This window comes from Ischnura elegans, chromosome 2, assembly GCF_921293095.1.
Source record: "Ischnura elegans chromosome 2, ioIscEleg1.1, whole genome shotgun sequence".
In the NCBI taxonomy this organism is placed as follows: domain Eukaryota; kingdom Metazoa; phylum Arthropoda; class Insecta; order Odonata; family Coenagrionidae; genus Ischnura; species Ischnura elegans.
In genome coordinates this window covers 58,164,679-58,182,116 of record NC_060247.1, presented here as the reverse complement: position 1 = coordinate 58,182,116, position 17,438 = coordinate 58,164,679, and the positions used below count along the sequence as shown (strand labels likewise).

Below are 17,438 nucleotides of genomic sequence, written 5' to 3'. Positions count from 1 at the left end.
AGTGGTCGGGAATTTGTATACGTGAATGAGTGAGTGGTCAATGAGCTATCTGTCACACGTCGGGTTGTATATAATATAGATTCTAAGCAACAAATTCAAAGCTTTTAAATAATGAATCAAGCCCTGAAATCCATTTTTAACACACTATATTTTTATTCTGCGATAGAACTGTGGAAAAAACTAAGTGTACGCCCCCAAACTTCGCATTTAGTGTATCATTTAATATCAACTGGTAGGGTTTCATTATATCAATCAACAATGCATAATTAAGTAAAAATTGCATGGAACGGAACAACATTAAATACTTATCTCAGCATTTTATCAGTGAAATTCAGCTTCTGAATGGTGAACAAGTAACTCTGTTTCATGGCATATGTGATACTATAAAAGTGAATGCTAGACTGGAAATAATTGCACGTCATAGTTGTTTTACTACTCAATGCGGAAGGAACAGAATAAACTAATAAGGCCATATCTAATATACAAGCTTAAAATGCCCTACTTCAACAGGAATAGTTGCTCCCAATAAAGATTCCCACTGCAGTAGTCAAAAAGTTGGAGGCTGAAAATCTTATGGGATAGATATGGAAATTCAACAAAGTCAATTCTACTGTTAGGAATTCGTTCTTTCTCTCGAAAGAATCAAACTTCAAAATAAAAAAAAAACTTCATTGAGAAAAATTTCCTTATACAACGCACTTGGTATCTCAAGAAAATTGATCGTTCTAAAGTAGCCTCTATATTAAAAAATATGCCGAAAAAAGATAATTCCCGTACAATCGCCATTAAACTCCTTAGATGTTTCGGGCTAGCTAAAGTGCTGCCATCTGCATGAATAATTTCTCATCAGCGACAATAGCGACGACAGATGAAGCTTTAAGTGCCCAGTCCTGATTATTCTAAGTCCCTGGTCTAATCTGAAAGTTCGTTTCATGTCTAAGCTATGCCACCAGAAAAGTTTATTCTTCTCATTGTATTGGTGCAGCCTCCCCAATCACCAAAACTTGATGAAGTCAAATGCTTTTCCTCTTCAGATGAAAAATCTTCTCCACTTTTCACCTCTGTGCATGGAGAATCATTATTTTCTTTGAAATTGGATGAAATATAAGAATCATCAGAGCCCGATGAACCTAACTGAGATGCATCTGAATCGGCCATATCTTAAAATTTTGCTCCACCACTGTTATCACAAAAATCACTTCTCCAGAAGAAACCCAGAAAAATAAACTCATGTATTTCTGAAGGCACTCATACATTAGCCAAGACTGCGAGTTGTCCCTTGAAGTTGCTACTAAATTAGGGTAGGAACCAAACCGGTTTTCTTGACTTTGATGCGGGGATGGAAGGAAAATGACTGCTTGTTTCATCACTTTGGTTGAAAATGTTGCCCCAATCTTCTCTATTCTTGATGAGGCAGCTCCCTCCATTGCTGTAGATAATCGATGAATTTGAGGTGATATCTCAGAAAAACGGAGGTGATTTCGCTTAAATGTACCAGTTGATCAATTTGTAACATTTTACAATGGAGGTTTTGTAAATTTGAGGTTATTTTACACAGCTTTCCCAATGTGTACTATCAGGACAGGGACAGTAGTTCAAATGTAGTCACTTCACTAATTAGAGGTTTTTAAATGGGAGGTTCAACGATATTATGCATGGGGTACCATCTACTGAATAAAAATGCTCAAACTAATTTTATTCTGCTAATATAGTGTTTGATTTTACTAACCCCATCAGCCATCATGAAATGGACACCTTGACCCTCAGTTCTGTCCATAACATACTTCGTGAATTCCTTTATGTTGTCTGAGACAGTAACATCGCCATTACCTTCAAGTCCATCAACACCTGTAAAAGATATTCCACTTTAAATCTTTTCAGTTCACATTAACTATAGCATTAATTATGGATATACCAACATCACAGTTCAGCTATGGAGATGATCATCACAAAAATCCAGAATATTGGCAATGAGTCATGCTCAATTTAAATATGTACTTTACATGCATGCACCTGGTGCACATTAAATAACCACAGCTTATGATCAAGGAAATAATTACAATTGACAGGTTTTACACAAAATAGTGATTTCATTAAAACCACTGTGGTTATTTAGAAAATACAACAGGATACCAAGCAGAGAACCTTTGAGGAGTCACCTGAGAGGCAAAAATTCTGAAAAAAAATCATATGGCTCAGCTATGGTTGAGCTATCATTCTTCACACACAAATGAATGGATTAGAAAATGTTCACTGGACAATAGCACCATCTTGGGAAAATAATTTTAAAGGAGGGCCCAGCTTCATTGACATTTACCTTGATTGAACAATAAAACACAAATGAAACTGCCAAAAAAAACATTAAGATTATGTACACTTTAAAAAATCAAATCACATAACGCATCTTCTTACCATAGTGTGTTTCAAAACTTTCAGGTGTTCCAACCAAGAAATCAGACAAGCAGAAGTCATTTTCATTTTTTAGGGTAAATCCAAACCCTTTTGCCTCCCATCCTTTCCTCCATAATACATATTCTGAAAATCCCCCAGGTCCAGCACAAACATCAGCAAAATAGAGCAGCTTATTTCCCACCATTGACCTCTGAAAGCAAAATTAGGGGGTTAGCCTCCATCATAAATGGAAGTACACAGGAAGTTCACTATAATGAGTACAGATATAGCAAGTGTAACACTATAGCCAGTGATATTTTGTTTGTCCACATGGAAAATGATCATCCTGAAACCCTCACAACCATCCTGAAAAAAAGTGAGTGCGGGTTACCCTGTGAGCTATACATATCGGAAGACATCTGTGGAAATATCAACTGGTTAAGTACTTGTACCAACATGAGCACTCGTAATGGGAGCATGATTTCCCTTTGCTTTTCCACATGAACCAACAAAAAAATTAACTCGCAAAAATGATACCCTTGCTAAAGGCCACCCTCTTTATAATGGACTTCCACAGTGCATTCCTTATGTATCCATGAATATAAAAAAATCCACTCACATGCAAACTAAATTTCCCTCAATTTTCCATTTGATGGAGAGAAAAATAATATTACCCCATTTGGATCCTTTGGATTGGTAAACATAAATTGAAAAATAGCATCCATGTTGGCCATCTTCATTGCCGCACGGTTCAGAAAGATTCCACCCCGGATTGTCTCATATGGATTGCACCGCATTCTTGCCTTCCTCAGTTCATGGGGTGGTAGTTGATCAAAGATAGTCTGAGAAAAGAAAGGTTACACAAACATATTCAAGTGTTTTAGTGGAGAGATCAGTTATATAATTTCCCTGAATTTGTAATTTTTTAGAAGAGATTTAACCCTTAACCAGTGACGCGCAATTTTTGTTACACTAACAGTGACGTTCAGTCTGAAAGACCGCAATAAATATAAAATTCATAAAATGTTGCAACGTCATTTTTATTGCTTAGTTTAATGTTTCTTTAGCTGCTTAACTACTATAAAACTTATATTTAATTTTATGCATTCCCAATACGAACCAATTTTTTAGTAAAAATTGTTATTTGAAACATGATCAAAAAACTGGTGTCAAAAACACTCGAGTTATTATTATCGTATTTAAGCATTAATATTTAGCCAGATTTAAAAAAACGCCCTCAATGTTAAAGTTGGAATTCCTTACGATAAGTAAGCATTAAATATATCCTACTTATTCCTTTTCTTGATGCATTCTGCAGGCGATTAAAATTACATTTTTTCACAATAGCACACACAGGCTTTATGCATAGGAAACATAAAAAAGAGGTTCTCCGTTTTTTTCGGAGAAATTTAGGAATGGTGACACTAAATGTTCACAGAGATGCCAATTTTCGAAAAAAGTTGGCTCATAAACGGCAGTTTTCAGGAAATTCATTTTACTACCTATAGACAAACCAAGATTGGAGATAGAAGAAATGAGATACCTGAGGAAAGTCCCAAATGTACCCCATTATTAGGGAGCAAAATTTCACTAATGCATAAAGAAGGCTTCACACCCTGTGGGCCTGGGTTTAAGTCCTGGTAGTGGCAGAAACTTTTCAGAGATGGCTGTATCCCTGCTTGAGAGTAGTGTGGAAGGAACTTCCAGTGCAACACACTGTCCGGCAGATGGGATGTTAAGCCCTGGTTAAGCCCATCATTACAACCTGGCTAATTCTAACACAGGGTTTCTATCCTCCCACCCTTACCTCATGGAGAAAATGACCCCAGCTGTCGGTTACCTCCCTTCAAATGCCATTCCATTGATAATACGCAGCACCCGGCACTTGGGATATTCCGTGATTAAGATTATTCCTGTGTTTACATCACTTTCTTTAAGTGATCAATTTACATAACTGCGCAACTGCTGTCAGTGATGAATGAACAAATATAGATTAAGAGCCTGGAAAAATCTCTCCCCTTTACATATAATGTTTACGCACTAAAAAAGAATTTCCCCATGAAATTTTAGCAATAGTAGATTGAATCTACCGGGTAAGCTTATCTGTTGGCATTCTTCTGTGATTTCAGCGCCGGGACCTTCGACACACAATCTGCTTGATTTGTCCTCACAGAATATTTTACTTTCCCATTTCTGATAACACCACTGGACACTTTTTGCACTTCGACATAATGGTGCTAAGCCATTCCAGAGTTGAAAGGATCTGCCTTACCTTTCACGTTTTGAATTTGACTTTAATGATCACATGACGACTGACAATGCAAGTTATTCTCCAAGGGCATTCACGCTAACTCCTATTCTGTTAAAAAGATAGGCGCTAGCCACCTGGCAGAGTTAAGCTAATACAGTAAAACCTCTTTATAGTGAACCTCTTTACATCGTAAACATCCATACTTCATACCACCCCTACGGTCCCGTCAGGTTTACATGTAAATTTATAAGCAAACCCCTACGTAGTGATCCTATTTATCTCATAAAACCTCTGCTTATCATACCGAGGACACACCTCCGAGACAGCCTATCTAACTCTGCAAATCGTACCGAGACAACTAGAGATCATTAATGCAGCCGCGATTACATACATGGAATGACATTTTCAGCGATAAATTTTTCACCCATATTTTTTTTCTCATAGACATTTATTATGTTGTAATTTTCACGTTATCATTAGTTATGGCCATTTTGTTCCATATGAGAGAATACCTAATTAGGTAGTGATAGTAATTAGGAATTAATAGTAAATAAGAAAAAAAGGTATCCAACTATTAATCATTTTAAGTAAATGTTGAATAAAGAGAGATCACATCGTTTTCTCACAAATCATGGTAAAAATCACTCAATAGCGCCCGCTTTCTGTATACATAGTTTGTTCGCTTTTATTTATTAATAAATACATATTCACTAATGCATGCATGTTTGTTTAAACACATAAATATTATGATTTAAAAGACAGCAGTGCCTTTCATTTGTGAAGGATATCAAAAAATGGTGCCTATAACTAAAACCTCTCTATAGTGAACCTCCATACATCAAATTGCCTAAATTTTGGGACCTCCATTACGATGCAATGAAGTTTTACTGTAGCTATTCAAGGTCCAACTATGTTTCATTTAAACCCATTGAGATACAAGGTGGGTCAGTTTTGATCTGCACGCCGCGTAAGCAACTTTCCCCAGCCTCAATTCGTCCCACAGATGTGGGATTATGGAATAAGACCACTTATGTTGTTTTTACCATCGTGTTGAATCACCATCAACTTACGTTCATACTGCAAATACAATTATCTTTTTAAGAAATGGCTAGTTTGGGCATTACTTCACTGGGGTGAAGGAAAACATAACCATGGCAAAATTCTAGAAAATCTTCCGCTTGACATAGATATTCCGTGATTCATAATTCTGGATTAACAATCATCTACTATAATTACAATTAATATCTTACAAACAGCATCGCTCATCATTAAAACTTATTACTTTTTATTGACATACTTATGTAATGCGCATGCACTACTCCTGCTTGTGTGACTATAATCGGTGCACGTACCACAATCTTCTTGTACAGCAGTTCTCTGACAAGTCGTATAAGTGAGGTATTTTATCTCATTGGCCTGGAAAAATGTTTTGTAACCGAGGTCGTCATGTAAGTGAAAAGTTTCATAACCTAGATTGGAAGTACATGGGTTCATATGGGGTTATTTATGAGACCAAAAAAAACTGGTGTATAAGTGAGGTCATCGTATAACTGAGGGTCATATAAATGAGGTTCTACTGAATAGGAATGGAAAATAATCTGTAGGTTGAGAAGTTATTATTCATTAAGATAGATGTGGTAGAATGTTTTATTGTTCAAAGCAAACTCAGAAACATGCCAATTCAAACATTAAGCAATGAAATCCCCAGAACGATTTCACCAGTTAACCCATTATCACAATGCTCAATATAGAATTTCTGTGTTTGTTAAATGCCAAAAATGAACTCACCTTATTATTAAGTACACCCTGGAGTATCTCAGCGTCACAAAATTCAGTTTCATCATCAATTTCAAGCTTCTTGGGTCCTTCCTTCATCCAAGACTCGAGATCAGAACTTCGTAAAGTGCAGTGATCCTTTTCTTCCAGCCATAATACTTCCTCCTCAACGCTGATCACCTAAGATTGTCCAAATACCACATTATTTAAAACAAACGAAAACACCACGTTGTAAAAAAAATTTATATAAAGAAGTCCTTTGGTCAATTAAATACAAAAAGTGTCATACCACACAGCAGTACTTACCTCTTGGGAAAAATCCCACTCTAGAGTTGCAGCTTCTAAACCTTTCAAACTAAAACCAAGACCTAATCGACCTCTTTGCTTGGAGAGCTCCACAGGAGCCACACGACCCTGGCTGTGCTTCCCAAGTCCTTCTCCCTTTTTATGACCCATTTTGTCCTAAAAAGAAACAGAAAAAAGTATAAAATACAGATTCTATTTAATATTTCCTCATTTCACTCAGTGTACCATTTTAAAAATTAGGTATTTACAGAATCTTACTGCTAAGATGACTGCTAAGATGTTTCTAATCAAATATTGTGAATGAAAAAAGCTGACTTCTGGTTCCAAGCTTAAGTTTTGATGGAAAGGTACCCTAAATCACTAGGAAGCTCTCAACTCGTATCCCTGGTCACAGTGTCAATTGCAGCCTTAGCTTCAACCAACAAGCCAAAATGTTAGTTACAATTGACATTTCATGATTTGGTTTACTATCCATGAGGCTCCTGGTACACGTACCAACTGAGCTCTATTTTCTGTATGAGTATTTGAGGCCAGTAATATGCAGGTAGTTTCGTCCAATTTCTCATTAACTATGAAATTTAGTACTACTAATGACATGATGGTAATCATTTCCTAATGTTTCAAGAACTGATCAGAGATTTATGCTCAATTGGAAAGAGACAAGGAATCCGACATTATGTCATCTACTTTTGACAATACCCTCTGTTTATGACGTGATGATCATTCCAATGGAGACACTTTTGATGAAGGATCTCACACTGAGCTTCGCGAACAAAAGATTGCTGGATAAAGAGTCACACGAAAAGAAAATCACTATATCCTGATAGCATGTTATGATAAAGAGAAAATCGCGAAGCAAAAATTCAAATTGAATCAAAGGTTTAAAATCAAGGAATTATGAGAACAACAAATATATCTGGGAATCAAGATTTCAAAGAATGGAGAAATGTATCTTAGTCAATCATCCTATGTGAATAGTTTGTTAAAACAATTAAACATACAGAAATGTAGCTCCATCAAAACACCAGTGAAAGTTCTACTGGAAGTAGAGGCAGAAAAGAAGACTGATACGCCAAGGGGTGAATTGTGTACATAATTGCTTTCCTGGTGTACAAAATTGAATGTTTGTTTTGTTTTTTTATTTACGTTGCCAATATAAAAAGTGATTGTTGTGCGGCCTTGGGATATAGAAGACGAATAAAATAGTTTTTTGTAACGAAGACGTAAAGAAGACTTTTTTTCGTTTTTGACAGATTATGAGACTTAAACACTAAGTGTTGATGCGAAGCGAAGCTTTTCTTTTGATGGTGTGAACGGCGAATACGTTTGAGGTTAGAAGAAGTGAACCCCATAATTGTTCTTTGTAAGTTCGGAATCATCAAAAATGGCGGAAGAAAAGAAGACGTGTATCCCAATACTCGACAGCGATAATTACGATGTATGGGCTGTAAGAATTGAAGCTTTTTTAATGAAGAAAGATTGTTGGGAAGCGGTAAAAGATTTCCATCCATACATAACATTCGGCAGTGATGGAAACGAGATAGAAATGGAAGACGAAAGCCAACTCCCACCACAAGAGGTTAGGCGCCGTCAGCGACAAAATCAACAGGCCAGAGCCATTATCATACAATACGTAGATGATTCATTTTTGGATGATATCGTGGGACTGGACCTAGCGAAGGATATGTGGGAGGCATTAAGAGACATGTGCACCACTTACGACGTGTTCCAGGAGATAATGTTCCTAAAGGAAATGGTAAATACCGAAAAAACGGAAGACCTTTCCATGATTGAGTACATGAGCAAGATCCAGAATTACAACCGTAAAATTACTAAGTGTGGCATTAATCTCCCGGATAGAGCACTGGCTGCGTTCTACCTCATGGGTCTGCCTCGAGAAAAATATGCTGGGTTTATACGAAGTATTTACAGAACAAATGAAGGAGACATAACATCCAAATATGTTAAGTCCCAACTCCTGCTAGAAGAGAAGAGAATGAAAAATGAGGATTACGCGAAGACAGAAGAACACAAGGTTCTCAAGGTAAAGAAGAAGCCAAACAGACCTAAAGTAAGCAGTGAAAATAAATCACAAAATGCTCCAAAGAATCCCATTGGGAGGAGATACATTTGTTTCACATGTGGAAAGGAGGGGCATACTGCAAGATTTTGTCCTGCCATACAGAAGCAAGATGAAGAAGAGAAGAAGTCATCAGCATCAGTAGTATCAAGAGGCTATAAAGTACTCTGCATGCAAAGAAATCCAAACCATGCAAACAACGGCATATGGATACTGGATTCAGCAGCATCGGATCACATGAGCCCTAGGAAAGATTTGTTTGTTGATTTCAAACCCCTCTCTGGAGAAGTAACTGTGGGTGATGGTACATCACTAAAAATAGAAGGTCAAGGATCAGTGACCATCCAGATGTCGAATGAATGTGGTGGATGGAAAATAAAGTTAACTAATGTGTTATATATTCCTTGCCTCCAAGACAATTTGATTTCGGAAGGGAAATTAGAAGAGAAGGGCTTGACCATTGTGAGGAGAGACGGAAAGACTACTGTTAGCGACGAAGAAGCTACTCTGTTCCAGGGGTATCGCGTTGGTTTCCTGTATTACCTCACTACTGAAGGGAGTGCTTCTATTTCACAAATAAGAAAAGAAGCTGAAGAACATGAAGGTATGAAAGCATGTAAAATTGCAGCAACAACATGGCACAACCGTTGGGACACCTGCACCATGAAGGGATGATGAAGATAGAACCATTGCGGAACTTAATGAGTAAGAAGACAGAAGAAGAATGTGAAGCATGTATACAGGGAAAGTTTAAGAGACTGAAATTTTCCTACAATGGAGAAAAAGACAGTAAGACTACACATGTCCTCCAAAGGGTCCACTCTGATGTCGTGGGGCCTATGCCCTGTGCCTCTTTGAGTGGCTGCAGATTTTTTGTCACTTTTATTGATGAATTTTCTCATTTCACTGTTGTAGTTCCCTTGAAGGCCAAAAGTGAGCAGTTCATAAAATATCAGAAAATGGTGGAAGTCACACATGGAACTAAAATACAGGAGTTCCAGAGTGATAACGGTGGGGAATACTCATCAAATGAATTCAAGAAACACCTTGAGAAGAGTGGAGTCCTACATCGTCTCTCTGTACCATATGTTCCTCAGCAAAATGGTCTGGCCGAGCGGTATAACCAGACAATTTTGAACACCATCTGTGCTATGCTGCAACAATCTGGTATGCCAAAACATTTTTGGGCTGAGGCCCTAAAAACCGCGTGTCATTTAAGAAATCATTGTCCATCAACAGCAATAGATTCTGAAATTCCACTAAAGAGGTGGCTTGGAAGAGAACTTGAAGAGAAGGATTTTCAGTACCTAAGGGTGTTTGGTTGTCAGGCTTGGTATCGAGTAGTCCATGGTGACAAGCTAGATGCCAGAGCAAAGGAAGCAGTGATGCTGGGGTACCCAGAGGGCACCAAAGGCTACAGATTGTGGGACCTAAATACAAGGAAAGTCATTATTAGTCGAGATGTCATATTCAATGAGACTGTGTTCCCATTCCATAGAAAGGTAAACAGTGAGAAAGGCGACCAGACAGAAGACACATCGAGTGAAAAAGAAGAAGTTGATGCAGCCCTCCCGACACATATGCCACAAGCCATAGCCCAGAGGCCAGGAGAGGAAAATGCAGAAATAGAGGCCCAGGTCCAGAATGAGGAACAAGAGCAGGAAAATCCTCAAGTCCTGAGGAGGTCAAATCGGCAGCGGGTGCCCAAAGGACCGTGTGAATGCTGCAACGTCACCCGTTCTGTCCTTGGAAAAGATGATGTCCCAACCAGTTACCACCAAGCCATAGAAGGATCTCAAGCCGACAACTGGAGGTTAGCCATTGAAGAAGAATTACGGAACATCGAAGGCCAAGAGACCTGGGACATCGTGAGAAGACGACCGGATATGAAAGTAGTGGGCTGTAAATGGGTTTTTTGCTCTTAAAAGGAATAACAAAGGTAACATTGTAAGATTTAAGGCAAGACTTGTGGCTCAGGGTTTTACTCAAACATACGGTGTGAATTATCATGACACTTCCAGTCCAGTTGTTGAAAGGAAATCAGTTCGTCTGTTAGCCTATATTGCTGTGGAAAATAATTGGGAAATAGATCACCTAGACGTGGTGGGGGCCTATTTAAACAGCAAGCTGGATGAGACCATATAGTATGTGTCTGTTCCTGAAGGGATGGACGTAAACAGAGATTATTTTGTTTGTAGGTTGAAGAAGAGCCTTTATGGTTTAAAACAGTCAGGGAGAAATTGGTATGAGTTTCTCAGTAAGATTTTGGTGGAGTTAGGGTTTGTGAAATGTATCAGTGACCCTTGTGTGTACTTAAGGAGCAATGTAATTGTTGGAACATATGTTGATGATTTCTTGATTATAGGTGAGAAGGAAGAAGTAGGTGTGTTCAAAAATGAAATTGCATCCTTAATTCAGGTGAAGGACTTGGGTATGGTGAACACATTTTTGTCCATCCAATTCACCAGACCAAACAGGGGAACTGTCATTTTGAGTCAGAAGAAGTATGTCATGTCTTTTCTCAGAGATTTTTATATGTTAGAAGGTAAATGTGTTTCTTGTCCACTACAAGCAGGTGCAAATTTTGAGAGTAAAGGAGAAGGAGAAATTTTTTGTAAGGAGAAATACCAGAGTGCAATAGGCAGCTTGTTATACTTGAGTACCAATACTCGTCCAGATATTGCAAACGCAGTGTGCAAACTTAGTCAATGCTGTAGCAACCCCACTGTAACAAATTGGAATGGAGTTCAACATGTAATGAGATATTTAAAGAGTACATGTGATTATCAACTTGTTTTCAGGAAAGGTGAAGGTTTTGCATGCTATTGTGATTCAGATTGGGCAGGGGATAGAGATGATCGAAAGTCTGTCACTGGGTATGTTATCACGCTGGGAGGTGGAGCAATGATTTGGAAAAGTAGGAAGCAGAGAAGCATAGCCACCTCAAGCACGCATGCTGAGTATGTTGCTATTTATGAATGTGTGTGTGAAATCCAGTGGATGAGGCCGTTTTTTTTTGTGAATTGAAGCAAAGCAGCCTCATTCCAAAGACCTGCACCATTTTTTGTGATAACCAAGGTGCCATATACATTGCCAATAATGACATAGTAAATGAGAGGAGTAAACATTTCGTGGTAAAATACAACTATGTCCGAGAGGCTGTGAAGGAGGGAGAGATTTCATTGAAATATGTGAAATCTGATAGTAACATTGCAGACTGTTTGACAAAGAGTTTGTCTGGACCTAAGACATTATTGTTTGCCAAAGAAATGGGCATAATTAAGTTGGAGTAAGAAACTCACAACTAAAAGTTACGAAGTTATCTATGATGTTTTTTGTGTTCCTTTCCATCATCCTCGAACGAGGGGAGGTGTTGTAATGTGAAAATTAATATTTTGTAGGGTTTTGCATTTTTACGTTCAAGGTGATGATGAATGTTTGTTTTGTTTTTTATTTACGTTGCCAATATAAAAAGTGATTGTTGTGCGGCCTTGGGATATAGAAGACGAATAAAATAGTTTTTTGTAACAAAGACGTAAAGAAGACTTTTTTTCGTTTTTGACAAAAATGACAGGAACTAGCCCAGATTTGAGTGTTGTAGTCTACTTATTGATCAGATATCAAAGTCACCCTTCAGAAGTTCTCTGGATCTGATTAATGAGATATCTGAGATATATAAAATGAACCATGACTCCATGAGTATTCAAAGATAATCAGGCGTATATACAAATACTGTAATAGTAGGAACATAACAGAAATATAACTTTATTCTTTATAATAACTTTATAATCAAATAATTATAAAAGCAGAACATTTATGTTCAGAAGATCAACTTACACATATATAGACACCAAAGGGCTACCAGCTCCCAGGTTCATCACATTGATATGTTCATTTTACTTTACTTTTTGGCATATGTCAAAAGTAAAGTCATTAAATTAAGGAGGGATGTTGCGATTGGAATTTGATGCTTAAACATTTTTATAATTAACATCTTCATTGTTGCATTTTTGCTTTTGGGTTACCTGACAAAATCAACACAAGCTCAATACTTGAATCAGTGAGAAAGGTTTTTTTATAACCTAAAATAAAGTGCATAAAAATCTATATTAACCTTATTGACTATACCACATATGTCCCAAAAGTTTGATGGCTCAAAAAAGAATCTACACAAAATATGAAGTAAAAAAGCACATGGTTTATGCTCACAATATGAAGGTATTTTCATTCATGCAATATTTAATATGATATTGATACGATTAAATACTGATATTTTGATAAATTGGTTTAATAAATAGTAACAGTTCATAAGTATTTTGTACAGTAACCTCGTGACTCCCAATAGTGGTATAGCTTCAAAAGTACAATATATAATTAAAATGTTGCAGTCCCATAATGCTTGTGATAGTGAGATTTTGGGTGAACCGGAGTTGGAGCCCCTTATTTGCCAATTGGCGGCAGTTTCTAGAACAATTTTCCCCGCGCGTTATGGTTACTAAATTTTTATCAATAAATCGGATTTATTATCGAAGTTACCATTTCATAAAACGTTCGAACATGACTTTAATGGAAGTGGATTAAAAAAGAATTTGGATGAATGTTCTTCAAGAGAGGTTAAATATTCTAGCGGATATTTCGCGTTATTGCCTGTTTACGGACAAGAGTGTGTGTTAAATTGGTGTATGAATGAAGGTTTTATTGCGTCAAGTTATGAATGTCCCAAGTGTGAAAGGCAAATGAAGTTAACTAAGAGACCAAAGTAGACTGATGGAAATGAATGGGTATGTAAAAATCAAAGTCAAAATAATCCGCATGAACGTTCACGATCTGTAAGAAAGGGTTCTTGGTTTTTCAATAGTCATTTAAGTATATGTCAAATTTTAAAATTGACTAGTCAATGGCTAGGGCAGTTTATGCAAAAGTACAATATGGCAGTTTTGAAATTGACAGATAAAACAGTGACTGATTGGTATAGTTTTTGTAGAGAAGTGTGTGCGACTGTATTGAAAAATAGTTCTAGAAACCGCCGCCAATCCGCCAATTGGCGAATAAGGGGCTCCAACTCCGGTCGCGCCGAAATTTTATTTTAAATGTACTTAACGCAAAAATGAAATGTAGTCATAGCGTCAACCTGGCCATGCTGCTCGAAAATCTTATAACTGATATTAAAGTACTGCATGAAACAAATGACTATAGTCTGAGGTTTCAGGCGAGATGGAGTGGAAACGTGACATAATGAAAATGAAAAAGCAGGAGCAATTTCCACAATTTTACATTTATTAATACGACCGGTTTCGCTTTTCAGCATCATCAGGTGTGATGCTGAAAAGCGAAACCTGATGATGCTGAAAAGCGAAACCTGATGATGCTGAAAAGCGAAACCGGTCGTATTAATAAATGTAAAATTGTGGAAATTGCTCCTGCTTTTTCATTTTCATGAAACAAATGACTTTGTAAACAGACGCGCACATGGGTGCAAAGTTATACACAAACCAAGGATTAGTTTGCCATGAAAAAAATATTTCGCAATATATTAAAAAGGACTTGGAATAAAATAATTTAAAAATATCCCAACCAAGCCGGAAGTATTTTTACATTGCGATCTTCATCCTTGGTGCACATATATAACACACTTATTAAGGTCTAGGATATAAATAAAAATACCCCAGGGGATATAAAAATCCCTTTCCAGCATGGATTAGCCCATGAAAAAAATACAGTGAATAGTTACAGCCTGCAGCAATAACGTATTAGCAACGCTCAAGTTACATAGAAAATTTGAACTACAACATTGATAAAGCAAAATTATAAGCTAACATCAATAACTGATTGAATAGGAGGCTAATAGGAACAGATATTCTAAAATACTAAACAATATTATTTGCACCTACCAGCATTCGCTGAATTTTACTGTTTTCAAACGTTGGCTGCTCAGCCTCCTTGACCAACGTTTGCACACGACTAGTAAGGGAGGGCCGCCGAGACAATTCCTTTTCGTCATCTTCACTGCTGGAACCACTCAACTGAAGGGTGTCTTCGACAGTATTTTGTTGATGGAAATTTCCTGGTTGAATCGAGCGTCTTTTACCACTCCTACCAGGAGGCGAATCTGGATCATCGGAGGATAATTTCCTTTTCCCATAGTGATCCGCCTCATCTTCATCGCTACTGCCGCCTAAGGGATAATAAAAAATCATCCTTAAACGCACTGATATATGCACAACTTGTATTTCAGTAACATAGCCCACCGGACCGTGAAAAGTCGGTTCAAATCGCCAAAAATTTAGGAAAGAAACAGCGAAAAAATGCGCCATTGATATGCCATATTGTGATTCCAAAACATAGAGGAGACAATGCATAATTCTTTAGCAAGAGCTAACACACACCGATCCCAGTTGTTAAGTCCATAAATACAGAATGCGGCACCAAAATACATCAATATGAATCAAACTTACTGAACGAGTCACTAAGTTACCTAACGTCATCAATATTAATCTGTTTTTAGCGTCAATATTCCGACGAGGTAATAATATTTTTCATTGTATGTCGCACGTTTCTCCATGAATACCGCTAATCGCAAAAATGACACATTAAATTTTATCATCTTCATGCCACCTGGAATAGTACTAGAACCGTATAATAAGGTCATCCAATGAAGCGCACGTACTCGGAAGTAGTCAAGCAATTCATCAACAATTTCATTGCAACCATGGATTCGGCACAATGTGCCATCATGGTCTAAGCGCCATGGTCGGTTGCGAAATTAATTTTTTAGGCGGCAAAGTTGCCACGGTATCTTTAATGTGGATTTAAAGATCACAACAGTTTATTACTGTCTCCCACCGAATAGTTTTAAATCATACTCATTTTACAGTGTGACCTTTGGTTACTCAAGTGAATTCTACATTACAGCCACGATAAAAAAGTAAACATACCGGTCGAGAGACCTAGCTTTCGATGAAGAAGCAAATTTCCCCCACGGGAAGGAGTGAGAGATTAAAAATAAAAAATGACTGCAGAGAGAGGCTTTTAAGCACAACGAAAGTGAATATGGCTAGCCTAATGAATAAATTATTTATTTAAGGAAAAGTAGAAGTCGCACCAATTATGAAGTAGAAGTACCTACTCTATTTGTTCGTCATATACCAGTATACAATTTAGAGACAATTCAAATCAATCACACGAAGGTTACATTAACATCATAATACAACCAGTTCGTAACCAAGCAAATATTTACTATCTAAGTTTGATAACTTGACAACAGAAAGGGTATTTAAAATGACTAATCTGAGTCCTACAAGTCCAAAAATAGACTGCAGTTTAAAACCACCGTCTTATCCAGGGGGTTATAATGATACTTTGATTAACAATTCTGTGAAATTCTTACTTTTGCAGTACATCTCCACGTGAAATACCGAAGCACATGAGTCACTACTACCCTCTTTCTGCGACACAATCACTATCACACGATCACACTATCTTCGATGCGCAGCAACGCTTCTCGCTTGTTTCACGGCAAGCTCTTAGACCATATAAGAACTAGACCCGCCATTCCCCACCCCTACCCATGTCTCGCCGTGTGGCCAACATCTCCCCTCCGCTCCCTTCCTTCCCCACCCACTTTTAAAGGGGCGTGACGTAACGGTTGGGACGCTCATCGTCGTAGCGCATGGCAACGAATGGGGATTCACTGTATCACTGCGGTATTTTGACCATTTTCTTCGCGATTTTTCAATTAAAAGTACTAATATATATTGCGTTATGTACGAGAAGTATCCTCTCAGCCATGGTTGGATTGGTGAATTTACAATTAATGAACAGTGGCATTTTTCGTCATTGGCAGCGACGAAAATATATTGTGGCAGTAAAATGAAGACAAAGCCCTTTGTAAACTTCCGCAGATTTTTTTCTTATCTCGTTAGCGATCTAGCATCATTCGGAACATCGTTATAAAAACATGAAATCTTGCACAAAAGTTGTAAACGGGGGAATTTTAGAGAGGAAAAGGGTCATGGTGTAAAGAATTTGCCGGTCGTCCACGAAGTAACGCGGCAACGCCTTCGCATATAGTAATTTTTAAACGGTCAATTATGCGATGCAAATTGAGCTGCGTGCTAGCGCTACTAAAAAGGGATGTCAACAAATCAGCATTCATATTATTTAGGTAAGTAATTTAGTTATTTCATAAATGCATAATTTTTTTACTTAGCAGACAGCTCTCGTGTTATATATATTTTGCGATGGTGGAAAAAGGTCTAGCGCCGGCTTTGCAAGTGACACCTACGATTTACGCACGCTACGGAAAATTCTGGGAATAAATAATACCTATTAACATATTTATAATTAGAAAGAAAGAGAGGATTGGATTAAAATAATTTTAAAAATAAATTTGCTTTATAACAATCAATTATATTTAATATATTGAATAACTTATTAAATATTTTTATGTAATTTTGTACGTATGTACTTACAGAGTTTTCAATTAAATTCTTTAAACAATTTACGACATAAATTAATTTTTTTATATTCTTGTCACAATACGTAAGAAAAGAGGATGTGGATTCAAAGATCATCTAAGAAGTGAATCTCATTTTATTAAAAAAATCCAGACGCGATTACTCTGTCAAATGTGTG

General features: G+C 37.3%; 1 protein-coding gene across 1 annotated transcript in view; it reads right to left on the bottom strand.

The window, feature by feature from the left end:
* Positions 1–16,302, bottom strand: part of LOC124153788 (cap-specific mRNA (nucleoside-2'-O-)-methyltransferase 1) — a 42,991-nt gene extending 26,689 nt beyond the window's left edge. Inside the window, exons 1-7 of the mRNA XM_046527145.1 lie at positions 16,192–16,302; positions 14,696–14,979; positions 6,725–6,880; positions 6,431–6,598; positions 3,066–3,233; positions 2,413–2,602; positions 1,730–1,848 (exon numbers count right to left, since the gene is read on the bottom strand). Of these exons, the coding sequence (XP_046383101.1) occupies positions 1,730–1,848; positions 2,413–2,602; positions 3,066–3,233; positions 6,431–6,598; positions 6,725–6,880; positions 14,696–14,979; positions 16,192–16,204 (1,098 nt within the window). The 5' untranslated portion in view covers positions 16,205–16,302. The remainder of the gene's footprint in view (positions 1–1,729; positions 1,849–2,412; positions 2,603–3,065; positions 3,234–6,430; positions 6,599–6,724; positions 6,881–14,695; positions 14,980–16,191) is intronic.
* Between the last annotated feature and the right edge of the window lie 1,136 nt (positions 16,303–17,438).